Below are 27,840 nucleotides of genomic sequence, written 5' to 3' on the forward strand. Positions count from 1 at the left end.
ACCCTGAAGCTTCTGACCTAAGCCACTTCAAACTAGACTTGAGAGGACTTGCAGGCTTTTGCAAGAGGATAAGCAATTTGGTTTTGATCATATTAAACTGTTTATTAGAGAAGAGTTTTAACTTTTTTATAATCACATTCACCCATATTTATTAGAAAAGCAAATATATCAAAGAGTGCTTTGAGATCTGATTAGTTTATTAATATAGATAAACTGTGAGTAATACAGATTGTTTATGAACATAACATGGGTATCACACATTTATTTTGGTAACTAAAATTGATGGCCAAATGAAATACAAGAGGAAAATTATATAGAATAATGAATTGTATTACTGAAGTTCTACCCAGCGATCAGCAAACCCAACCCCACTTAAAAGATGAGGAAACTGAGAACCAGAAGCTAGTATTCTTAACTCTACAAATGTTGAGGGCACTGATCATGTGCCAGGCACTTGCTTGGTACTGGGATTTAAAAAAGTAAACAGAACAGTAATACCCGTACTCAAGGGACTCTTAGCCAGGACAGTGGGACATAGCATCCAGGAGGCAGGAAATTGTCACACAGCATAAGTATTGTCAGAAAAGCATGCTCAACCTGCAAGATGCAACTAATCCAGGCTTGGGAGCAGCTCTCAGAGAAGGTCATGTGTGAACTGACCTGGGAAGGATGAGCAGATGTCAGATAGACAACAGAGACTGTGAAACAGTCCTAGGAAGGCCAAGGCATGGGCAAGTCTAGTTTAGTTAATAACCAAAGGAGCTGGAGTACAAAGAAGTTCTAATCCTGCATTTGGAGGATTAGAGGTATCAGTCTCCTGATAAGGGGTGCAGCACTACTTTAGAACACCAGCTGTCCATTGAGAAGAATGTGAACATTCCGCACATAAATCAATACTCTTGCATAGAAAACAGGAAGCATACATGGCTTGTGCTTCATTAAGTATAAACATTATGATTGTCCAAACCCTCTTGCTTTCAAACTTCTTTCTGTTTCTCTTTTTCTTTTCCCTTTCAAAGAATTAATACTTCATAATAATAGCCTTCCACTTCCTTCCAAATATTTCTGTCCATGGGTCATGTCATAGAGCTCTTATGTCTGGAAGAAATTTAGGAGGTCATTTTGTGCATTGTAGCCGCAGGGTGGGGGTGAGCATCAGTGGGAACAGATACCTCCTGGTACAGTGACGCAGGGGGTTTCCCTTGTAGGGAACTTAACAATAAACACTGACCAAAATCACCCTGCATTTTATTATCACCATCAGTTCTTAAAATATTCATCCCTGCCAAGGCAAACTGCTCCTGCTAACCTTTCACCCCTTCATATGCCATGACTCTGAATAGACACCTATGCACACAGAAAACCAAGTATGCGTTAGCAATAACTGAAGTGGCCATGCTAGTGGTCATCTCAGAAGGCCACATGTTCTCCATTCAATTTCCTTCTGTATTCATAGCTGAGCAGTCAAAGTCAGACACAGGGAAAAATTTATATCAGTGTTTAGCATCCTAAAACTATCCCCAGTGTAGATTCTCATCCCCACCAGTCTCCAATCTGTTTCCAGCTGATGTTCGAGGCAGTCACTTCTGCATTCAGAGGCTCACCAGGTGCAGTCCTCACTCATCTTCTCAGGCTGAGCCGTCTGGCACGTGCTCGGAGGGGTAAACACAGAGGGGTCTTTAATGCCTAGCTGTACATCAAAAAATCGCGTGGACAGTATTACACTATAATTTCTAATGAAGGTTTCCTGGACAGGATAACAATCCTTGGCTGTATAAATGCCGATCCAGGTTTCGTCTATAGGAAGAAAAAAGTTGACTTTTAATAGAGGAGACAAGCAAAATGCTACACTTTTTCCTTATTGTGGTAAAATGCACACAAGATAAAAGGTGTTTTTAGCCATGATGAAGCACACAGTTGCAAGCATTCAGTACATTCACATCATCAGCACAACCATCATCACCATCCATCTCTATGTTTTCATCCTCCCCAACTGAAAACTCTGACCTGTTAAACAATAACTTCCCATTTTCTTTTTCTCCATAGTCCCTGCCAACATCCAGGCTGCTGGTTGCCTGCAGGGATTTGGGTACCTAACATAAGTGGAGTCATGCAATGTTTGCCCCTTTTAACTGGTTTATTTCTCTTAATATAATATCCTCAAGGATTATTCATGTGGTAGCAGATATTCTTTCCTTTTTAGGGCGAACTAATGTTCTGCTGTATGAACGCCCTATTTTGTTTATCCATTTATCTGCTGATGGACTTCTGGGTTAGTTCTACCTTTTGACTATTGGCAATCATGCTGCTCTAGACGTGGGCATACACAGGTACGTGTAGTTCATGCCTTTATTTCTTTTACGAATGTATTGAGAACTGGAATAGTTGAATCACATGATGAGTCTGTGTTTACTTTGAGGAACTACCACATTGGTCCCTATGGCATGAATGCCCTCAGTGTTTAAAACAAACTTGGAATTACAGTGAATAGCTTCAAATAAAAGCAGGCCACTTAACACTCAGAATACTGAAGTAGGTCTGGCCAGGCAACTTTAAGAAGTGATGAGAGGAAAGGAAAAGGAGGCACGTGATTCGAGTGTGTGCTTTAGAAAAGCACCTCCATGTCACATACCTCTGGGTGATCCCAAAACATTAAAAACCAATGTAGTCCATAAGAGCCAAAGTGGAAGAAAAGTGCATGTGGCTCTAGAAGGCCAACATGTTTCAAATGACATGCTTAGAACCTAGTGTCCCATAATTTGCAAAGTACATATGGGGACTTACATAGGCTTTAAACAACATAATTTGCCATACGTTTCCCTAACAGCTACCTTTATTAAGGGACCCTTTTAATTCTTACAGGATCGAGCTGACTTTCTGTTGGACCACTCCTGGACGGTGATCTGCTCCTGAGGCCCCCCAATGGAGTACTGGTCTTCAAAGGTGGAGTTCTGAGGAATGTCAAGAGGATCCCAGGGTTCTGTCAGGGTGATTTTTGAGCACTGCTTAGTGGCTTGTTCAATCTGAAACATGACTCCATCCTTATAGAGCAAAATATATTCAAATAATCTGAAATATAAATGAAAAGAAAATAGAACTTTTATGCTACAATCATCATATTTTATGAGTATAACGTCCAAAGGCCTTCTTTGATATAAAGTACTTTCAACATAGAAAAAAAATTTTTTTTTTGCTTGCTAAGCCATCATTTCCTTATTTATAAACACTTTACACCAATCAGCCTGAATATTAAATCACTAAAATTTCAGGTCAAAATTGAATATTCACTGAACAAATTCTTATCAATGACTTCTTATATACCTGACCCTGATCCTACAAACACAGAGAAGATATGACCCTAGCTTACAGCTAGTTTGTGATTTTAGCCCCAGGAGGGTTGGACCCTTGGATTAGCTGGATTCTTACAACACTAAGCCAAGCAATTACAGGAGTATACTGAATGTAAAACAAGAACCTGCTGAGGACCAGATGGACCAAATACCCATATCTCACTGCCTATTTGTCACAAATAAAAGATTTAATTGAACAGAGTTGCATCAAACTTCAGCACTCCCACATACACTAAGACAGGAAGGACAAAAACTGAGGGGTCCCCAGCCAGATAGGGTTCCCTAAACTGTCTTCTACATGCTCTTGACCTTCTCTCATGACTCTTTGTGGTAAGAGAGAGGGAAGTATTCCCAAGTGGTGCCAGAAGTTACGTGCATGCTATGTTGTATCTCCCTTAAATTTAAGCAATCTTGGTGATCTGTAAAGGCCACCATGTTTCCATATATTTCAGTATCAATCCAAAACTTTGGCCACTGCAGCTAGTGGGGCAGAGTGGCACTCACTGCCGCCTTCATCTGAGAAACTGAAATTCACATTTGAGTGCAGAAGGACTAGGTGCTTTTCAGGAGTAAATGAAGTTGGCAGAGATGTAGCTCAGTGGTAAAGCATTTGCTTAAACATGCACAGGCCCTAGTTTTAATCCCAGCACTGCAAAAAAGCAAAAATAAAAAAAATAAAGGACACAGATCCAAGAATGGATCTGTGCTTTGTGTGACTCACACTACTAGAAGAACCCTCATGGAGGATATATGTTCTCTTCCAAAGTCTGAGCTCAAAGATTACTTTCTTTATTAAAAATAAATGCAAACAATAACTGCCTATGTGGTCAAAATAATGCTTTGAGCTAGTATGGAAATATGAACATAATCTCATTCTAAACATTTAGATATAACCTGCTTATTCCAGAGAAGATATAAAATGGCTTGCCCGAATAAGACAAAAAAAATAACAAATTTTTAAATTTTTTTTATTCTACTTTGTTATAAACAAGAGCAGAATGCATTATGAGTCATAGTACACATATAGAGCACAATTTTTCATATCTCTGGTTGTATACAAAGTATATTCACATATCTTTAGAAGTGGGAGTAAATATAGAAAAATGTGGATTTTTGTGAGATAATGCTCCAAAATGAAGTAATCTCTTATAATATGCATTTAGTGTCCACACAAAACCATTACCTCTTTGAAGAGCTGGGGGTTAAAAAGTAACTATTGCCTCACAACCAATTAAGCACCATAAACATTCATATAAAATATTAATATCAACTTTCAGAGCATAATCCATTTCTAAATATGTGAACCTCTGTCCAGATACAATCCGGTACTCAGACACTTTTAATGACCAGTGCACCACCCACAGGGGCATAAAGCTGCCTTTGTTGTTTTTCTCCTCACCATTAGCATCTCCATCCTGTGTTATCCCCAGTACAGGCTGAAAGTCATTCCTAGTTTTTGCTGCTAGTCTTGTGTTTCTCAAATTCTGACAATTGCCCCTAAAGGATGTGTAGCATTATGCAAGAAAGAGTGTTCTTGAAACTACTGTTCTCATGCCCTAAAGGCACAGGATGTCAGAAGTACCCACCTGAGCAGCACATTGGTCACATATGACCTTTCCATTCTCATCACAGCTTACAGAACCTGGGGTGGACCTGTGACCCAGGGCAACACAATCAGATCCCCCCACACCTGGACATGTGGAATTGTAACCAGAGCCTACTATTCAACCTCTTTAGGCAAATGGGCATGTCATATGTAAACTCAGGAGCTATTGGTGGCTATTTTCCAACATGTGAACTAAAAGTAAAGAAGAAGGCAGCAGGAAACACTAGCAAACTGCTATTCCAACAACTATTCCTTTCTTGGATGTGTTTTATTTTCTGAGATACTCCTGCAGAGTTATAAAAACCTCCTATTGTTCTCATAAAACTTCCTTTCCAGCTTGCAACTTTGGGTCCTACTCATAACCAGGATTCATGTCAGAAAGAGTTGAGGACTCCAGGGCTCCAAGAAGAAGAGCCCCAAGTAAGACCTCTACGTTAGTCAGTTTCTGCCACTTGGACAAAATACTTGAGATAAATAATTCATAAGGAGAAAGCTTTATTTTGGCTAATGGTTTCAGAGATTTCAGCCCATGGTCATTTGACCTGTTTCTCTGGGGCCTGTGTTTGTCAGAATTTCATCTCTGTGACCAAAATAACTGACAAGAACAACTTAGAAGAAGAAAAATTTATTTCAGGCTCATGGTATCAGCGGTTCAATTCACAGTCATCTGCAGAGAGAGCAGAGGAGCCAAGGAGGAGATGTATAATCCCCAATGACATACCCCCAGTGATCTATTTCCTCTAGCCATGCCCAACCTGCCTCCAGTTACCACCCAGTAATCTATTCAAATCCATCAAAAGGATTAACCCATCAAATGAATTAGTCTGCTGATTAGATTACAGTTCTCCTAATCCAATCTTTTCACCTTTGAACATTTCTGCATTATATATCACATGAGTTTACTCAGGGACATCTTACAACCAAACCATAATAGGGCCTGAGGCAAGACAGCACATCAGGGCATGAGCACAAGTTTAAGTGGACTGCTCACCTCATTGCAGCCAGAAAACAAAATGAGAGAAGAAGAGGGTGAGGTTCCAATATCCCTAACTTCTACCAACTAGACCCTGTGTCTTAAACGTTCCACCACCTCCCAATGGTGGTGTGGTCTGGAAACCAAGACTTTATTACATGAACCTTTGGGGGACATCCATGACCCAAACCATAGCAAGCCATCAGACAGCTATTCTGTGAGAGGCATGCAAGGCCTTATGTAGAATCAAGGGCCACCAGCATGTAATCAGTCACATGTAACAGAAAGGACAGGGACGGCAAGAAAAGTTATCAGCAAATTTCCCTTTCCCCCAGGCCAGTTCTGCCCATACACAGAAGTATAATTTAACTTTAAACTGAAAATTCTGGGCATGAAACTATCATTACAAAATATTAATGTGTTAAATCTAGGTAATCCACACACAGGTGTTATGGTGTTCTCTGTAATTTTCTGTTTTTGAAATATTTAAGTTTTTTTTAAACAGAGGGCACCATCAAGAGTGAATGTGACTTTGTTATGTTGACTGTGCTTTAAGTAAAACTGAAAATAATCACATAATGGGAAACAAAGTAGAACTGTATAATTCATTGTATTTTTCAAAATCCCACGTGACTATAAATAATAATACTGTTCCATGATAAATTTTAGGAAAGAGCATTTTAACAATGCTCCCACGTTTATGTGAATGCATTAACAGGTCAGATGTAAGTTTCTCCTTCAGACCCAGGGCCTGAAGTTTGATAGGAAGGGATAGAAGATCAAACACAGCCATCAGCTCAGGTGAAAATGAGTCATCACTGTGGGGACACTGTGCGGGTTGTAACCCACAGACCGGAAGGACTGTCAGACTTCAACAGAAATTGCATCCCTGGAGGCAGGATCAAAGCCTGGCTCTGACAGGGAGGCCGTTGTGAGGATGGGAGTCATCAACTGCACCTCCAGGATACAGTCCAGGAAGGTAAGGTGCTGGAATCGGCATGGAGGACAGACAGGCAGACAGCCCTGGGTCAACAACAGCAGGCAGACTTTACCTCCTTGCTGGCCAGACACCAAGCAAACCATGGTTCTCTGGGAGCAACTGTGAGAGTTCCCACAGAGGCCAGCCACCCGCTGCTGGGCCTTAGCTGTAAGCAAGGTCATAGCTGGTCAGGCCCGGCCAAGGAGTGAGTGAGAAGGCCAAGCTTTCCAAGGCAGCCACAATGCAGAGGAGTGGCCTGCCGCCTGTTTTGCCTCTCACCATATGGAACAAAAGATTTATGTTCCTTTAACAAAACTCTCAGGCTCACTAACAGTAACTTCCATTTCCTAAAAGTTCATTTTCCTAAATATTAGACCTCTACTCTCAAACTTCCAAAATACTGATAATATTCACAAGTTTTATTTCTTCTGGAAACTGGTTTATGGTTTTTGTAAAACTGATTCATGTTCATGTATAAAAAATTTCAAACAATAATAAATAAAAAGTAAAAGTTGCCTAGAAACTTGAACTTATAGACACAGTAACTCTGTGCATGTGCCTAAATATATGTTCTTCTAGATACATTTTTATACTTATATCTATTCTTTAAATTATAAATATTTAGTTGTTATAAAATACCTATATATGCAAGATTTATCACCTCAACTGTTTTTAAGTGAATGGTTAAATAGTGTTAAGCACATTCACTTTGTTGTGTAACCAGCCTCCAAATTGCAAAGTTGACACTATATTCCCATTAAAAATTTTTTTCCAATTTCCTATTCTCCTCTGACTCTGGCAACTACTGTTCTACTTTCTGTCTCTATGAATCTGTCTACTCTAAGTACCCTCCCATAAGTGAATTCAGGCAGTATCTATGTTTTGTTGACTGGTATAGTTCACTTGGCATATAGTCCTCTAAGTTCTTCCATGTGGTAGCATGCATCCATCAGCTTTTCATTGCTGTAACCAAAATGCTTTCTAAGAACAACTGAAAAGAGTAAAACTTTATTTTAGCTCATGGTTTCAGAGGTTCAGACAATGGTCAGGCTATTCAACTCCATTGCCCTGGCTCCAGGGATGGCCGAACATCATAGCAGAAGAGAGTGGCAGAGGAAAGCTACTCAGCTCAAGGCAGCTGAGAAGCAGAGGATATGGGAGAAGCCAGGGAAAATATAAGGTATATAATCCCCAAGGGCACACCCCCTGGAAACTATTTCTTCCAGCTATGCATCCCACCAGCTTACAGTTATTACCCAGTAAACCAGTCAATAATTAACCTATTAAGTGGACTAGTTTACTGATTAGGTTACAGCTCTCCTAATCTAATAATTTCAACTCTGAACATGCCTGCATTATCTATCACATGAGCTTACTGGGGGACACCTTATATCTAAACCATAACAACATATGTCAGAATCTCATTCCTCTTTATGGCTGAACAGTAGCCCTTTGCACATATATACTGCATTTTGTTTATTCATTCATATTTGATAGATACTGGGGTTGTACTCACCCTTTGGCTATGATTAATGAATGTCACTATGAACATGGTTGTACAAATATCATGCTGACTCTGTCTGTGTATGAACATATACATTGGGACACCACTGCTTTGAGGTCCACTCAGTGGTCAGCAATTACTGAATGGTTATAAAATCATGAATTCATATTGATATTTCCAACAAAATTTAACATTATAGGTTTTCCACCATTATTTTTCATACTTAAATAACTTTTCTCTTAAAATAAAAGTGATGCTTCCAAAAACATCAATAAAATTTCCTTATTTGCTTTATATTAAGTCAAATCTACTACAAAAAAGTTGAGTTGCTAAATGACTTTAGAGATTTCATGGTAGCTCTTATAATCCTCAAAGTATAACTCAGATTTAGAGTCAGTACTGTGCTAAAAGTTCACTTGGAATAAGCCTATTTGGTGTGTGGTTATGCTCATAGGTAGAATGTTAGGTTCATTTGTTTCAGTTTTTTCCCTCAGTTTAGTGATTTACACCTCCCCTCTTTGACTTAATTTTATTATCTGCATATGGAACATTTTTCACATTTCAAATGCAAAATAATATCAAAAGACACATTGAGAGAAGTCTCCCTCCCATCCCAATCCTCTCCCATCCCCACATGCCCTATATATAATACTATTCATCAGTGTTAATTGAACTTCTCCTGCATGTCTTTTTACCAAAATAAAAAAAAATAAACAAATGCATGCGTGGATTATTGTTTATCCTCCTTTCTGGGAGGGGGCCGGGTGGTACTGGGCATTGAACCTGGGGGAGCTGAGTCATATCCCCACACCTTTATTATTTTTTATTTTGAGGTCTCACTAAATTGTTTAGGGCCTCACTAAATTGCTGAGGCTGGTGTTGAACTTGAGATCCTCCTGCCTCAGCCATACAAGCCACTGGGATTACCGGTGTACATATCTTCCTTTTTCATGGAAAAGTTGGCATGCTGTATATTTTTCTGCCCTCTATTATAGATTTCTTTCTTCTTTATCACTGTGTAATAGGTTATTTATGTAAATACCATTGATTATTTAGGCAGAATCCTGCTAATGAACAGTGGGTTGTTTCCATACTTCTGATATTAACAAAACACCACAATGAATGCCTATATGCTGTTTTATTTTGGAAGAATATATTTAAGGTAATCCTAAATGGAACTGCTAGGTCAAAAGGTGAAACATTTGTGATTGTGTTGAATATTACCAAATTTCTGTCCTTAGGACAGGACTATTTGGCACTCCTATCAAAATATATGAGAGTGCCTATTTTCTTTATAATACTGCCAATAGAGCATGTAGTCAAACTTGGATTTCAGCCCATCTGATAAGGAGGACCTGGAATTTGACTATCAAGGTTTTTATGTGTTTTTTGGAACTTTTAAAAATATGTATAACATCCTTATAATAGACTGCACAAATATAAAGTTCGGAGCTTGAAAATTTTTGCAAAGTGCACAACCTGTGGATCCCCTACTTAGATCAAAATAAGGCATCCTAGAGGCCTTCCTCCTGATATCTCCCAATCACTATCCTTCCAAAGAGAAGACTAGGGTTTTTTTTTTTTGTTTGTTTGTTTTGTTTTTTGTTTGTTTATTTGTTTTGAAACAGGGTCTCAGTAGGTTGCTTACAGTCTCAGTAAATTGCTGTGGCTGGTTTTGAACCTGCAATTCTCCTGCCTTAGCCTCCCAAACCACTGGGATTATAGATATGCTCCACTGCACCTGGCTTGACTAGTTTTAATTCTCCTTCACTCATGATAGTTGGTTGAGCAAATTTTCATATGTTGAGGCATTGATATGGCCTCATTTTTCTATGAACTGACTCTTTATTCTCTGTACCTTAGGGTTTTTTTTTTCTTCCCAATTTTCTATACCTTGTAAATGAGTCTTTTGTGTCTGATAAAAGTTGCAAGTTTTTTTTTCCTCTGTCATTTTCTGACTACTAAAAATTTTCTACAATGCAAAGAATTTTACACTCTTCTTATATTACTTCTGAATTTTGTCATACTTAGAAAAAAATTCTTACTCTTGAGTTATAAAGACATGTACCCATATTTTCTGTTATGTCTGTGTGGCTTTGTTTTGTTTACATTTTGATCTTTAACTCATTTAGAGTTTATTATTATGCATGATGTGAGACATGGAGCCAATTTTATCTTTTTTTCCAGTTGTTCCAACACCATTTATTAAGAATTCCATCTCTCTCCAGTGATTTGAGATTCCACCCTTATCAGATACTGAATTTCCAGATGTATGTGGATCTCTTCCAGGACTCTATTTTATTCTATTGGATTGGCACTTCATGCACCAGTATCATATTGCTTTATTTAGAGAAACTTAATAGTGTGCTTCAATATCAGGCCAAATTTACTGGGACTCTGATTGTTTTCATCTTTTCTAAGGTTGATAGAATACCTGCATTATGGTGAGTGATCATCCTGCCCTTCCTCCCAAAATCTGCCCATTTTTTTTTTTTTGGTGTCATTTTGTATATTTTAGGAATATTTAAAATATTTTCTGTACAGTTTTGCACAGTTCTTTAAATTTACTCTTGAGTAGTTTATGTTTTTGTTGCTATTAGTATTTTTAATGGAAGTTTCCTTTCCATTACAGTTTCTTGTTAAATGGAAGGTTCCTTCCACCGTAATGTCTAGCAATATGTAAAGACTATAGGTTTTTCATGTCAATTTTATGTTCAACTATCTTACCTAATTCTTTTGTTTTAATTTTGTTTGATTTGGGGGTGTTTTGTGTCTTCAAGGCTCACTACATCCACACCATTGAAAAAGACAGTGATTGCTAAAAATACAATACAATATTAAGTACAGTAGAGGTAATGGATATCCTTCTCTTTTCCTGAGTTTAACAGGAAGAGGATTCTGATTTCAATATAAACCTATAAAGTTTGCATCATGTTAAGTAGCACCTATCGGTTCCTATTAAGTCCTTGTATCAGTAATGTTTGTTGAATTTTGTAAACTGCCTTTCCAGCAGACTAAGGACATAATCATGTGATTATTTCTCTAGATGTTTTGGATTTCCTAAAATCAAACTATCCTTGCATTTCTGAAATAGACTTTCCTTGATCATAATGTATTATTATTTTTATTTATTTATTTTCAGTTTGCTGGTTGGGAGTATCAAAATTCCTAAGTGAGATTGCTTTACAATAATCCTAACAAATTTCCATATTGTACCCAAATACCACGATTTGCAATTCACTCATTAGTTCCCTATTCATGACTGCTTAGATTATTCCCATTTTTGTTAATGTTAATGCTGACTATAATTTGGAGATTAAACTTTTTACCTTCCTGTGTTTATTATCCTATGAAATATTTATAGACTGGATTGTTAGATTAAAGAAATTCTCATTTAATATAAAATATTACTGTTTCTCATAAAGGGACACTAGAATTTTAAACTGGACTTGGAGCTTCATTAATATCTTTGCCTTAGAAAAAGTACTGAAAGATTGCTCTCTTAGGAGACAGGGATACAACTTTTCTGTCTCATTTTCAAACTTCAGCATAAGGTTTACAAATACTGTGAAAAGCATCATAAGGAAGTCTTAGGTCAAAGGTCATGGTTTATTGCTTATAGTCTGTATGCTTATAATTTTGATGTTCCAATTTCTCCAAATAAAGAGGGACCAAAATTCTGAAGCTCAGAGAATTTTTTGAAGAAAATAGAAATAAAATTTTTATAAAAATGCAATGCATCCTTTACTATGATAGAAAAATTTGACCCTTTTCATTTACCAAAGAAACTAATCATTTAACTTGTACACAAAAGACTTAATCTGATATATAACTAAGAAGCATTACTTCATCCAAGTGGGATGGAGAGAGGAAAAAGAGCCTATTACTGATTACTGTGGTGGATACTTTCATAAAAGACCCAAAGGCATTTTTGCCCCTTCCTCCTTGAATGCCTCTCAATATGTAGCTGAAAAAAAAGTCATATAACTCATTTTATTCATCTCCCTTAGAAGCAGGATTATAATTGGTTCTCTCCTTGGAAATCTAAAGGGTGGTCTGCAGGGAGAAGGAATCCTCTGGAGATTTCTCCTTTATCAAAAAGAAGAGCTTGTCTTTTGTCCCATTCTGCTTCCTTCAGTTGCTGCCTTTGAATGTTGTTGGGTAAGGATAGAATGCCTGGAGCAGAGACAGCCATCTTGAAGCCATGAGGCAACAAGTCAACACACCATCTGCAACCGTGAGACAGCATCCTAAGAATGGCAGGACAAAGGGTAGAGAAAAGCCTGGAGCCTTGATGAAACTGTTGGATGAAACCTGGAAATACATATCATGACAGTTCTGTAATAAACAACACACATCCTAAACAACAGTTAGTGAGGTATTTTTGCATCTGTACATATAAGTATCCTTAATGAAATAAGTAAAAACTACTTCTTTACAGGTATCATCTACCTGATTCCTTACAACCACACAATGAGGACCTTCTCTTCCAGAATGGGCAGGACCCAAGAACTTGGCTAATCTTGGAATTCCAAATATTGGTGCTTTGGCAGGGTGTAGATGACCCCAATAGTCAACAAGCACTTGTTTTACTCTCCTAAATTGGGACAGTCAGGGAAAAAAAAGAAATAAAAAAATCTAAGAGTTTGCTGAAGGCAAATTCAGCTGGATGACATGTTACCAGCATTTTTTTTAAAACAGATGACTGTAAGGCTTTGAGCATAACTCAGTTGTAAATGATGAGGTTGGGATTGGACCCAAGGTCTGATCTCTTACCAGAATCACTCTAATTCTCTAATACCATCCTATTCGATGCCTCCACATAGGGAAGGAATGATTCTTCCCATCTATGTAGAACATTTGGCTCTCCAATATATACTAAATTACAGAAAAGGGAGTGGACAAATATTATATTGTGATTACAAAAGGACTTTAGCTTTAATGGAAGATACTGGCCAAATTTTGGATTTGTTTAATATGCAATATAATAGATTAGTAATGCATGCTGGTCCTCTGACTCTCAGGAGGAAAAATTGAGCTGCAGCTACTTGCCATTTCTGGCAACTGCTAAGTTTGAGTTACACCCTACAGTAATTATGAGACATAAAAAAGAAAAACACTTTCAGAATTGTGATGCTAGACACAAACTCATTGTGCATTTTCATGCCAATCATACATAACTAAAGGAAAATTAAATTACCTAAGAATGTAGCCTAAGGAAAAGGAAAAATTACGTGTGCAATTTAAGAAGCTGTAAGGTGATGGACCTCCAATACTTGGATTCTACTTCAAAACTTGAAAAGAGTGCTCAAGAAATTAAAGAAGTCCCTCCCCCCACCTAAAAAAAATATCTGGATGAATATTGGCAATGTGTAGGTATATCTTCTTTCAACTGATGAAAGATAATAATAAAAAACATATTTCATGAGACAGTAACTCAAACTGTCTTAATTTTCTGACTTAATTTTCCCCATTACTAAAAGGAACAGCCTCATCAGTACTGAGATACCCAGGAGGTTGCCATGGTGCACAATGGTTTCTAGACTACACATCAAGGGGCATTAAGGAGAGTGAGTCAAGGAGTACATAGTCAGCACTATGCTTTTCAGTAGAAATGCTTCAATTCCCACCATGCTGAAATATAAACTGTCACACCCTTCCAGCTAATGAAACTCTAACATAGAAATCTGATCTTTCTACTTTCCCTGGGATTTAGGATAGACATTGTTCATGATAGAAGGAATAATGGTGAACACAAGAGTAGTTTTCTGATGGAAAAAAACATGAGAATCAAAATAAGAAATGCAGTAGAGGCAGAATAAAATAAACCAAAAGTAAATAAATAAATTAATAAATGAAACCCAGATGCTGGTGACTTGAGAGGTATTATTCTAGAACTCAATATTGGTGCTTTGGCAGTGTGTAGGTGAACCTGACCAGCCCCTGCCCCAATATGATTATTTTACTGAAATTGGATAGAAGATTTACTTTCCTGTCTATAATGGGTTAACCTAACATTAAAGAATTTTTCAACATGAAAAAAAAAAAGAGAGAGACAAAAAAACCTTGAAGGACAGATGTAAGAGAACCAAATGTGTAAGTAGAAAGAGATCCACAAAGAAAGAAAGTAAAAAAATTCCAGAAACAGTAGATGAAGGGTTGGGGATGTCACTCAGTGGTAAAGTGATTGCCTAGCATATTCAAGGCTCTGTGTTTGATCCTGACACCAACAGAAAAACAAACAGTAGATGAAATTTCTTTAGAGGTAGACATACCCTAATAAAGTTCAAGGACAATAGAAATGACCTACAAAAACTTGCATTTATACACACACACACACACACACACATAAAAAGTAAACCAAACTTAGCTGAGTATCAGACCTCTGTTCTACAGGTCTGAAAGATATAAAAATGTTTAAGCAAAAGGACTTTTTATACCCACTGAATTGTACACATCCCCCCCCCCAAAAATAAACTATTATTAGGTAAAACAATAATAAGTAGGTATCCGCAGACATTAAAAATCTTTGAAAGTATACAACTCAGGTATCTTTTCTGATGAAGAGTGATGCATAAGTTCTTTAGCTGACTAGAACATGAATCAAAAGAAAGAATTTAGGCAAGTGAGGAAAATTGGTCTAAAAAAGAAATTTTAGTGAAAGGAGGAAAATGGCTTATGTTTTGATTTTTTTTTAAATAGCAGACTGTGTGGCAAAGTTCCTCAGAAGTTTGTGCAAACACACACATTATAAAAATTCCTGTGTTATACCAAGTGAAGGAGCTGACCTTTCAAGGGTTTGAGTCAGGATAATAGAAAGAGGAAAGACTATAAACCACCAAAACACTTGAAATTCTTTTCAACATGCTATGTAAGACCTAAATAAACACTTGTGTGCAAAAGGTTTTGAGGTCAGGAAAGTAGATTACTGGGCTTTACTCTTGAACACCTTAAGGAGAGTCGAGATCTCTCTCATCAGGGTGTCTTTTCTGGGGTCTCAAGCTTCAACCAAAACATACTTGGAGTTGGGCTGGGAGAATCATCAGTGTCCATAAATACTGAGTGTGTGACAAAGGGGACAGGTAAAAGGCTTGATACTGAGATGGAGGAACTCCCAGGTCCTGCTGTGGCACTCTAGTGGATAATAAGTCTTTTCCCAGAATCCTTTGCTACCAAGGGTGTGGACTGGTGCAATGTCCACTGGTCCATTGCTCTCTTTCTCCTGAAGTGGGATATTCCATCTTCTCATGCTTTCTCTACTTTTGCTGCCTCTGCCTCAACACTTCAAGTAGGAACCCTGTGCAAAAAGTTGTCCTAGGGACTCTGATAGCTTCAGTGTGACCTGGACAACTTCTTCAGAGGCACATATCTGCCTTTCTCAGTCTGAACATCCTGATTCATCAGCATCTTGGTGACGCACTCTCCCTAATGGGCCTTAAGACTCCAGAGGATCTGGAGGGGTTTCAGTAAGGGGCTTAAAGGGAATGTTTTGGAAGCTGTGGAGTCAATGAAGATAACTTGCCTCATTGCAGTCTTGCCTGCAAATGTTTTTGTTTTGGTTTGGTTTGGGTGCTAGGAATTAAACCCAGGGCCTCCAGCATGCTGGGTAAAAATTTCCCTACTCATCCAAACTCCTACTCCAAATATTTTCAAACAACTATGGAGGACCTTGCATTCACTATGCCACTTAGTTTGGGGTCCATGATGCTACATGTATATTCTTCGTAAGTTATAGTATTCCTATAACTTGCAATACTACATCCAGAACAAGAAACTGGCATGTGCCTTGGCCCTGAGCCTCCTCCTTCCCATCTGTCATCATTTTCCCTGGTAGCTTCTGATATTCTCCAAAGCACAGTGTTCTCTGGGAGAGTTTAGAAGGTTAATTTTTTTTTTTTTTTTTGTCTTTTATGATGCAAAGTTTTAGGCTCTTACTCATCAGCAAAGCCCACATTCTGGAATGCTCACAGTAGACCTCACTTTAGCCACAACAAAAGCGGCCTTCTGTGAAGGGGCAGGGCTCATCCAACTTGTTTTTTTTTTTCCTCCAGGGCAGCTGCCTTCTTCTTTTGGGGGCCATCTGTCACAAGATTTTCTCTTTCTTTGGCGGTATGAGGGTGACATAAGTACCCTGGTAGGGGACTAGTGCTTCTTTGGAAAGCTTCTCAGTTCAAAGATGCATTGCCTTTGAAGAAAACCAATGGTGCCTGGGAAACCTCCACATCCATATGGATGGAAAGTCTCCAAAAATTGAGGTGAAGGAAGAAAAGAGACATTGAGAACAGTGTTTGATGAGAGATGAGCTTGGGAGTGGCTCATGGATGAAATGAAAATGAGGAAATCCATTCCCCAAAGATTGGGATATGCCCTTCTGTTCGGGTTCCACTACAGACCTATGTAAAAAACTTTTAAAAACATAGGTAAGGTAGACAATGCAATTTGATATAAAAATTATCTTTCTTTAATCAAGCAGATATATGGTATAAAATACAATGAATAATAAGCTATAAAAACCTTTGCATAAATCTGTGAGTTTGCTGTTTTAGAAAACATAATCGTGAGAAAAAAAAGGATAGAAAAAGATGCAAAGATGACTTAACACTTGGCAGTCTATTAGTACAATTTGCTAGGCTGATGAAGTTTCATCCATCTTAATTAAAATACATTCTTTATAAAATGAGATCAGAGATATATTTACTAGACCTGAAAGAGTATTGTGTTAAGCCAGCAACCTGTGAAAGGTAACTGGGAAACATTAGAGGTACTCACACTAGAAGAGGACTCTGATTGCCTTAATTTGGGTGAAGGAAGACAGGACAGATGAGGAAACAAATTTAGGATTATTAAATCATATGTTAGATAGTAGTAGGAGCCTGGAACATACAAAGCATTTGAGATGGGCATGTGAGAGTGCTGAGAGGAGATCTAGCACAATTTGACAGTGGCCATACAGTTTCTCAGGGGAAAGGCTTTGTAGATAAAGAGAACCACAGCTAAGGCTGTGGGTTGGTGATGAGGTTGGGAAAATAAGATATGAAGAGGGGAGGGAGCAGATCCCATAGGTTCAGTAGGCTCTTGTAAGGACATTTTACAAGGAAGGACATTTACTCCAAGATAGATAGAAAGCACTGGAGTATTTTGAGCCAAGGAATAACATGATACAATGTTTTTTGACAGAATTACCTGGGCTACTCTGTTGAGAATAGACTAAAGGAGGCCAGGGCAGAAGTAGAGGACAGGGGGGCAAAGAAATAGATGATAGCAGACTGTTACAAAACTCCAGGCCAAGAGATGGTGAAGGTGGGACCAGAATAATATTGGAAGCATGATCAGATTCTGGGTATCTATTCAAAATTAGAATCAACTGGATTGGTTTATAGAATATTTTTTGGCAAATGGGAGAAAAAGAAATCAAGGATGAATCTAAGAGTTTCACGCTGAGCAAGTGGATTTGCTAGTGGCAAAGAAAAAGAAAACTGCATGAGGAGTAAGTTTGGTTAGTTTGGTTAGATTCTGGCTTTTATTTGTTGTTTGTTTATATGCAGGGGAAATATTTTGGTCATGCTGAGTTCCACGTGACTACTGGATTCCAAAATGAAGATATCAACTAAGCAGCTGGATCCATGAGTGCAAAAGTCAGGGGAGATCTATGGCTTGGAGAGGGACAGGCCAGAGTCTTCCACTGGGGAGAGGGCACTCCGAGCCATGACCTAGATGAGATCATCAAGACAGCAGGTTTAGACAAAAAGTAAAGAAATGGAAAGTCTGAGCCCTTGGACGGTCCATCACCAACAGCCCTGAGAAGAGGAGGAAGGGCAAAGGAGACTAAGAAGAAAAGGAAAAGAGGCAGAAGGAAGGAAAGGAGAGAGTGACATGTGGAAAATCAAAGGAGAAAATGTGTCAAGATGGAGAAGAGCAAAGTAAAACCAGGACTGATAAAAGATGAGCTGATTAGTAATGTGCTGCTTAGTGCCCTTGCCCAGAGCATTCTCAACAGAGTTGTGGTGATGAAAGTTTTATTGGAGGGGGTTCAAGAGAGCCTGGGAGGACAGAAATTGGAGTTAGCCTGAGATTTGCTTTAAACAGAAGGGAAGAATGAGGTTTCAGCTAGTAGCCTTCAAGAAAAGTTTTTTTTTTTTTTTTAACTGTAAAAGACGGGTAAAATAAAAGAAATTTTAAAGGGGGAAAATAGAAGATTTTTACTGGAATAGGGAATATAAGACTATCACATTTTTTCCAGGAAAAATAAACCACTAATTGGTGGAATATTTTCAGATCTTTGGGCACTCTGCCTCTGACCACCTTCTTTAAGGTCAGAATCAGGAAGAAATAGCTCAAAGTTATGGGAGAGAAAAAAAAAAGATCTTTCCAGAACAGTATGGTTACCACCTCTGGCTTCCATTTATAAGATAGTCTTATCTTCTACCAGCTTTCTTATCTTTTTTGGCAGTAGTTTTTCCTCCCTCCTTCCCTCACTGCCCAGTCCTCCCTCCTTATCCTGAAAGCCAATGGGAAACAGCCCTGCTGAATTAAGCCCCTTAAAGCAAATTTTGTGTTCTTCCATGAAAATCTCTTTGGAGAAAGAAATCTCTTCTGAAGAAAAAACTTGGTATTGCAAATAGCACAGTTTATTCTTTGAGGAGCAAGAGGCCATGAACAGTCAGACTCCCTGAGCTAATAAAAGAAAATATTGTCTCCTGCCATCAGAGATCAAGAGGAGAGAGTAACAGCCAAAAGAGAAGTCATTATTCTGAAATTCTCAAAGTCATAACTTCTTAAAACTCAAAGTCCAGTCCATGCAAAACAGAGTTCATGATCAAATAAATTTGTTGAACACTTTATACTAATCTACCTCTTCCAGACACACAGACACCCTCTGAGGATTTGCAATGGTGATATGATATGCTGAGAAACACAAAAGAAAACAAACATACATTTAAAACAAGTAACCTAACCTTCCCCTTCTTGTTGTTGAACAATTTAGACTAAATAAAACCATTAGGTAAGACCAAGCAAAGTAGGTTTCTACAGGGACTGGCTGGGGGTGCAGAGTCCATGCAGGGTGAGGTGGGTGTTCATGTGTGGAGGACCTATCCTAAGAATGCATGATTGGTTATACTTCAACTAAATATAGGGTACACTTTTCTCACTGAGAAGGTAACCTCAAAAGTGATATTGAGAAGCTGGGTTCAGTGCTGCATGCCTGTAATCCCAGTGGCCAGGAGACTGAGGCAGGAAGATTGTGAGTTCAAAGCCAGCCTCAGAAAAAGTGAGGTGCTAAGCAATTTAGTGGGACCCTGTCTCTAAATAAAATAAAAAACTAGGCCGGGGATGTGGCTCAGTGGTCGAGTGTCCCTGAGTTTAATTCCCGTTACCAAAAAAAAAAAAAAAAAAAAAAAAAAGTGATACACAGAAAACTAGAAAGAACCATGAAGTATTAGAATAGGAGGTATTGGTGTAAATAGCTCTATGCATTAGAATTGGAGGCCTACAGATAAATACAGGCTTACCTGTGTGTAATCTACTTATGAGTGTATGTAAGTGTGTGTGTGAATTTAAAACTACACACCCTTGTTTAATCCTCCATGAAGGACTGGGAACAGGGCTACACAGTAGCAATGACCACAAACAGAGTTTGACTTCCAAGTATTCTTCTCTAGCAGGCTTCTTGAGAAATGGCTTCTCAAGGTGGAAACAAGGGAAATACAGGTGATCTTGAAATATCTTGTTTTGCCAAAAAGAAAGGGAATGCTCAAAGAATAAGAAGATATGTCTAAAGGACACTGAAGCCAATTGGAGCTAATAAAAGAAAATATTATTTTCTGCCATCAGAGATCAAGAAGAGTGAGTGATCTCTGGGCAACCTAGTGAGAAACTCTCTCTCAAAAAAAAAAAAAAAAAAAAAAAAAAGAGCTGGTGATATAATTCAGTGTGGTAGAGCAACCCTGGGTTCAATCTCTAGTGCCATAGTGGGGGGGGGGGAGAGAAAAAAAAAAAAAAAGAGGCTCCCACAGGCCAAATCCAAGAAAGCCAAATACACAATGAGAGCAGTGGAATAAAAGGAGATCCTTGAGTCCATATCGAGACAAATACATGAACGGGTTGAAAGTTTAATGAAGAAGGAGATATGTACACGGTTTAAAAATACCTCCCTACAAAATAGGTATTAATTGCAAAGGAAAGAATTATCACTTTGCAGTGAAGAAGAAACCTGGAAGAGAACAGTCAACCAAATGATCCGAGTGAACATCAGGATGCCAAAAATACAGAGTATTACCTCTGAGCTATTCCTGCCAAAGGTAAGCAACTTGAATCTAATATGAGGAAACACAAGACAAACCCAGGTGGAGGGACAATCTACAAAACAACTTGTTTGCAATCTTTAAAAGTACTAAAGTGCAAGAAAGATCTTAGGAACTATTTGAGACCATGAGAGACTACAGAGACACAACCCCTAAATGTTATGCTGGAATTTAAACTGTGTCCCTTTCCTACGAAGAACACATAAAGGAAAACTGGTAAAACCTGAATGACAACTGAATTTCAGATGAGAGAAATAAAACATTGTTAACTTCCTGATTTTTAAGTTTGTATTGAAGTTATATAGGAGAATGCCCTTTCTTGTTGGAAATACACCCTGAGGTATTTGGGGATCATGGGTATATGAAGTTGGAAACTCCCTCTCAAATGGTTCAAAGATTTAAGGGAGAAAGAAGCCCTTTGCATTATATTTGCAACTTTTCTATAAGTGTGAGATAGTTTTTCAAAACAAAATAAAATCACACATTTGAAAAGAATCTTAGCCAGGTATGGTGGTGCATTCCTGTAATCCCAGCTACTCAGGAGGTTGAGGCAGAAAGGATCACAAGTATGAGGCCAGCCTGGGCAACCTAGTGAGAAACTCTCTCTCAAAAAAAAAAAAAAAAAAAAAATTAAAAAGGGCTGGTGATATAATTCAGTGGTAAAGCAACCCTGGGTTCAATTTCTAGTGCCATAGAAAGGAAAATAAAAAAGAAAAAAAAAAAAAAAAACACAGGAAAAGGATCCTTATCTTCATTCACAAACACATTAGATCATTGAAGTTACTTAACATAATTGCATATGCTGGAACTAATCTTCTATAGCAGACACTTGGATGAAACTTCCTGTAGGATCCTATTTGATTCTTAGTATAAAGGGATGCTCAGGAGAGATAACAGCTCTGTGAGTTTAAGACCAAAGCATTGAAAGACAACATCTTATTCTTTGCCCACAAGCACAAGTGTAAGTGAAAAGAAGAAGAAAGAGAAAGCACACGGAAACTGGAGATGTGGCTCAGGGGCACAGAGCTTGACCTGCATGCATTTGAGGCCCTGGGTTCAATCCCTAGAACTGCAAAATAAGTAAATACATAAATGAACACATGAATAAAAGGAAACTTGACTTTATTGACACAAAGAGACAAGTTGAGAAAAACTGAAAATCGGTGCCAAGTTCATTGCATCCTGGTAGCAACAGCCAATCAGCTTGATAAGATAAAGCACAATTTGGTGCTTTCATGATATCCATTAATCCTATCTCTTCCTAGCTTTTAAGAATAAGGGCCTGGTATTTAGTATCAACATTGTAGGCATCATTGAAATTAAAAGATAAAAAATACCAAGGTCCTGAGAAGTTAAGGACCTTATTGTGGAAAAGTCAGGATTAGAAGCCATGATTGATATTTCATGGGTCTAAAATGGATGCTTATGCTCTCTGCAGTACAGATGACTTGTTTACTTTAAAAATAGAAAAAATATTCTATTTTGTTCTTCAGGAAATAAAGTTCCCTGGGAAAATTGGGACAGAATTAGTCAGAACTTGAATGAGAATGACTAGCCCCTCCATTTTTGACATGTTTTTCATCATTTACAAATAAAAATCACCACCAATGGAACATATTAGATTGGTAACTGAATAGTCTAAGATTTTGCCTCTATGCATATTCATCCAATGCCTCTGCACCCACTAACATTCATAGCTTTATTAAACCCAACACCCAAGCCACCATTTTGTAAGTAGCAGTAAATCACTCCAGGTCCCTCAGCATTCATTCAATATCAACACTGTTTTTCCCATAAAGTTCAACATATTGACTGAAATACAAAAATGAACGTTTTGCTTTTCTATCAGTCTTCCAAACATAATTCTTGTGAGTTTAATCAAGGAGTGAAGACAGACCATTGGAACCAGAAAACCAAATAGTATCAATTACTAATATTTCCCATTCTCTATTCAGACTTGTCTTATCTAAAGCTTGTAAAGTTGTTTAATCTCTTCCCTCATCTCAGGGAATAGAGAGTCTGGAAAATCCTGATCATTCCACATTAACTATCAGTGGGATTTTCCATAACTATCTGGATGAAAAATGAAAATCTTAAGAAGTTGATCCAATTCTAAAACTTACTTCTCAACTTACTAATAAATACAAAGAGACAACCTATCCACTTTTCTTCAAATAACATCTGCTCTCTTGGCCAGACTACTGATACCTGGAAAAAAAAGTTTTTGAGTTCATTTCAACAAGTCTACATTTAAATAGTTCAAAATGTATTTATGCACCAAATCTTCTCCTCTACATCTGACTTACAGCCAGCAATGGGACTATAAGACAGAATCTTGCCAAGAACTCTGGAAAGAAAAGGAATACAGTTGTCCTTTAAAAGTTAAACTATAAAACCAATACTTAACTAATAAGGGCAAAGAAATTGGGAATTACCATTAGGGAACACACACACACAAAAAGAAGAGTGAGATTTGGCCATGATTGCACTAAAGGTAAAACACAAAAATCTGAAGACTATACTAATTAATCATGGAGTCACAAAAGGAGAGCTATTAATATAGATTTCAGCATTATCCACTTACACCCTATTCAGACTAGGTAGAGTCTAGCCCAGCAGAGTAGAGACAAGGCATCTCAACTGTGAAAATGAATGTATCGCTTCATCTTCACCTGATTACCATGAAAACCTACTCTGGGCTGGCCTCTTTTATTCATGATGGAAAACCAAATGTTGAGTATTAGGCCTAGGCTAGCACAGGCAATCAATCATGTTTGTCCAATGTATTTGTTCCAATTCTGTGCTCACAACATCTTGATTATAATTGGCAACACACATACATACACACACACACACACACACACACACACACACCTAGTTTTGAGTACAGGAAGATAATGACCTAGTCTTAGAATTTGAGAATTCCAGCCTCCAGGCCAGCAATAAAACTCATTGAAACATACGGTTTAACATTTGACTTTGCATACGCTGAGTCTAATCCCTAAAGGAAGGAACCCTAGGTGTGCTGCTGAGTCAAATATCTGAGTCCACAGCTGGAAGCATGTTTCTGGCAGATGGGAAATACACCAGGATGATGATGGTAGTGGTGATGGGATCATCCACAGCTTTGTGTTGATCTTTAGAGTGCTATCAGATGCTGTACTATGTTCCACATACCTAAACTCAATCCCCACAATGTTCTAACAAATTTGTCATAAATATTTTTATGTTTTAAATGAAGAATCTGAGGCTCAGCAAATGACAGTAACTTATCCAAAGACCCACCTTCAGAAAGTGGATTCAAAACTAGGTTTGTCTGACTTTATACCTGAATTTCTTAAATTGCAAAAATTGCTATATTGCAGGATGGGGGGCATAAAGCTTTATCCTTCTGATGGCCACACTCCTCTGCATCAGCAGGGAGTTTCAAGTCACTCTAATCCATCTTCAAGAAGACCACTCATCAATACACTTCTATTATACCAGACTTCACATAAATGTGCACAATGAGTAATGGTTCACCATTACCTGGCTTTCTTGAGTCTTGGTTCTGTGGTAGTGAGAAAGTTCTTTTAAATCTTCCTAGACCTCAGAGTCTTTCTATAAAATGGAGGTCATAAAACCTGCACTGTGAATTGTTGTGAGATTTAAACTAAATCATATAATATGTGCAAAGTTGGCAGCAACATGGCTGGCATATAATAAGCGCTCAAATATTGGTGATTGTTATTACCACTTCTTTCAAGACCCAACCCAAAACATCCATGTTTTGAAAGGTTTTGCACATATATACCATAAAGATTCTTCTGTTCCATGCTTCCACAGAATTCATATACAGTGGTTCCTAGGTCTCCAAGGAGGATTGGTTCCAGGGCCCCTGTGGATACCAAACTTTGTGGCTGCCAGAGACCCTAGTACAAAATGGCGTAGTACTCTCAAATAACCTATGGATATCTTCCCATACACATTAAGTCATCTGTGGATAACTTATAAAACCTAACGCAGTTTAAATGCTATGTAAATAGGTATCACACCTCATCATTTAGGGAATAAGGACAAGACAAAATCTGCATGGTCCAATTCAGATGCAATTTGTTTCAAACAATTTTGATGTATGGTTGTTTGAATCCTCAAATGCAGAACCAAAAAATACAGAAGGCCTACTATGTTTTCTAATGTATTATCTTCCTCTGAATAGATCACTTGAAATGGTCAGTCCTTCTGAAGCCAGATTTAAAGTTAGGTAGTCAGTGTAGTTAGGTAAATCGGGTCTAATACCGAGTGAAATCTAAAATGGAGGCCATGCTGGGAATGACTCAGAAAAAACACAGGACAATGGAATGTTAATGGAGCCCAGGAAACAGCCCCCAACAGATTTGAAGATAGCCCATCACAAAGAAGTGTTAATAAACAGCCCCCAGCAAACTTAAAGATAGCCCATCCCAAAAGTCCTCCCTGTCCTTTTGGTCCACCTGTGTCCCACCCCTCGGGCTCTCCAACCTACATTCCATCACCAAAACTATAAAAAGGGGAACACATTTGCCCGCCAACTGGATTCCACCTATTGGGTCCCCTTCTTCCTCCGGGAGAAGTCTTTTCTGCTGTCCTTTAATAAACTTCTACTTTCTACTCTGACCTTGCCTCGGCGTGCTTCTTTGGTGTTATTCTTCAACATCGGGGAAGCAAGGACTCGTCACCGGTCAACAGCGGTAACACTTCCCCTAGTTTCCTCAAAAAGCCCAACACTTCAACAAATGTTTTAAGGGAAAACGATATTATTATCAAGATTTGTTTTGTCCCAGAAACAAATAAGGGAACAAAAAGTACCCCTTGGTCACTGTTCTTACTGCTCACTGAAGCCTTAAATGATGGACATTTATATCACACCTCCTAATGATGCAAGAGAGGCCAAAGTGACCCTTGGAAGAACAGGAAGGCTGTGGTAAGAAGACAGGTGGTAATCCCAAATTAGAAATCAGGTCTTAAAGGGGCCAGAGGCAAGGTGACCACTCAGGAGAGCACCTTCTGTCATAACTGTGGAAAGGTGAATTATTAGGCCAGTTATATTTTTTATATTGAATCCTTCCTTTATGGAGTATTGTGTACCCATGAAAACTAGATAGAGGCCAAGCAATAAAATGGCAAAAAACATGTAAGAGACAATGTTAAGAAAAAAGGATACAGATAATAGTATACAATTTCTGATGGTAGTACAGAAAACTAGCTTTAAAAAGCAAGCAACAAAACACTTTATGGGAGTGAACTAGAGTTTTAACAGTTGTAACAAGGTGATGATTTATCAGAATCCTGCACATTTTAGTGTTATTATATTCCTTTAAGATGAAAAAAAAAGAAGAAGAAGAGAAAAATAGAAAAAAGAATGAAAAGAAGAAAACAAAGAAAGAAAGAAAAATCTTGAAGGTATTATATATGTATGTGTGTACGTATGTGAATGTGTCCCTAGCAGCTAGCTTCTGAAAGAAATGAGCTAGTGCAGAAGCCACGCCCTAGGTTACAGGGGGCTATGGTCGCCTGGGGTCTGACTCAGCAAGTTGGAGACTGGAGGGAACTTGGGTCTGGGGCCCCTGGCGGTTCGATCTTGCTAGGGCTTTTATTTTCCTAACATCCTAGTGCGAAGCAATATTGAGAGCCTGCGGGCGGGACGCACTTGGTGAGCCCAGCCCCAGACTATGCTGTCCCGATGCGACCCTCCTTGCGAAAGTTTTTTTTTTTTTTTTTTTTTTTTTTTTTTTAGGGAAGGGAGGAGCCACGGGGGGCTGGAAACCCGGCAGGCTTGAGCGCTGGGCCCCGCGACCTCGCCCTCCCCAGCCCGTCCGACTGCCGACCCCACGTCCCGTACCTCTTGCAAGGGATCAGCGCCTTCCTCTCGTCCAGCACCCTGATGCGCTGGTTGAGCCCATCGTAGGACACCACCGCACGACTGTTGCGCCCACTGCTCTGTTGATAAAGAACCTGGCGTCCCTCCCACTGCTGCGGCGCCTGGCACGGGTGCGGCGACCCCGGGGAGCCCGCTGTCCCCAGGCCGCACAGGCCGCCCAGCGCCCAAACCCAGAGGCCGCCCAGCAGCCAGGCGCCCAGGGGGGTGGCCGCGCAGAGAGGAACGCGTCCTGACATCGCTGTCTGCCGCCCCCCGGGAGTAAGCCCGAACCCAGGGGCCGCTGAGGGCTCCAGGCGAAGAGTGGTTTCCAAGGGTTCTCTCGGCACTGGGCCGGCGGAGGTGCTTCTTGCCCTAGCTGTGGCCTTTATCAGCTGTTGAGATCAGGAACTAGACTTTGGGCCTGGGAAGGCTTGGGTGAATCGCGCGCGAGCTATTTCTGCCTTGGCCACTGCCTACTGCAGCTTCTGTTTTCACTGCTCACTGCTGCCAACAGGAAATGCAGAGGCAGCGGTGCCACTAGCACCCTGAAGGGCATCGCAATTTAAGGGGGTTGGGGAGGAGAATGAGACTTGACTGGGAAGGAATATGCTTCTCCACTAGCTGCAGTGTTTAACAAGTAATCACACACTGGGGGCAATTTCAAGGTCAAATGGGAGAGTAGAACTGCTACATTTGCTGTTCTCTGATTTATCATGCCTCTTGGCAAATTGTAACCCTTCCTCTACAAATTAAAAGTGAAAAGACAGGTCCCTTCCTGAAGAAATGATACCAGTTTACTCATTAGGGCCACTTCCCAGCCTCCACTCCCAGGCCCTCATAGTAAAGCCTTGGGCTCAAGGACTTTCCTCAAGGTCACATTTGCACTGAGACTGATCCCCTCAAGAACAAAGTTCATAGGGTTATGTTTAAGCACTGTTAGGATCTGTCATATGACATCAAGGAAAAAAAAAAAAAAAGAAAAAGAAACTAAGAAATAACCCTTACTTTCCAAGTTTATACCTTCTTCTCATTTGATATCAAGGATGAGGAAGAGTGAGCCAAGTGAGAGTGGGAGAGAACATTCCTGAATGAAGGACACAGAAGCAAGTGAAAATAGGTATAGCATTGAGTTTCAAGCACTAAACTGAAGGACAATCTGGAGCCAGATCACTGAGGGCCTTAAAAGTTATTTTAAGAATTTTGTTAGTAATAATTGGGGGAACTTGGGAGCCTTTAATTCATTTAAAG

General features: G+C 39.0%; 1 protein-coding gene across 1 annotated transcript; it reads right to left on the minus strand.

The window, feature by feature from the left end:
* Window positions 1-800: 800 nt before the first annotated feature.
* Window positions 801-27,428, minus strand: EPDR1 (ependymin related 1). The gene is made up of 3 exons (XM_081287120.1): window positions 26,575-27,428; window positions 2,861-3,069; window positions 801-1,797 (listed from the first exon to the last, which is right to left on the minus strand). Exons 1-3 carry the CDS (start codon window positions 26,847-26,849, stop codon window positions 1,601-1,603), a joined length of 681 nt encoding a protein of 226 aa, XP_081143246.1. The 5' UTR covers window positions 26,850-27,428; the 3' UTR covers window positions 801-1,600.
* Window positions 27,429-27,840: the final 412 nt, after the last annotated feature.

The sequence above is a fragment of the Spermophilus citellus genome, assembly GCF_964194105.1.
Source record: "Spermophilus citellus genome assembly, chromosome: 3".
NCBI classification, from domain to species: Eukaryota; Metazoa; Chordata; class Mammalia; order Rodentia; family Sciuridae; genus Spermophilus; species Spermophilus citellus.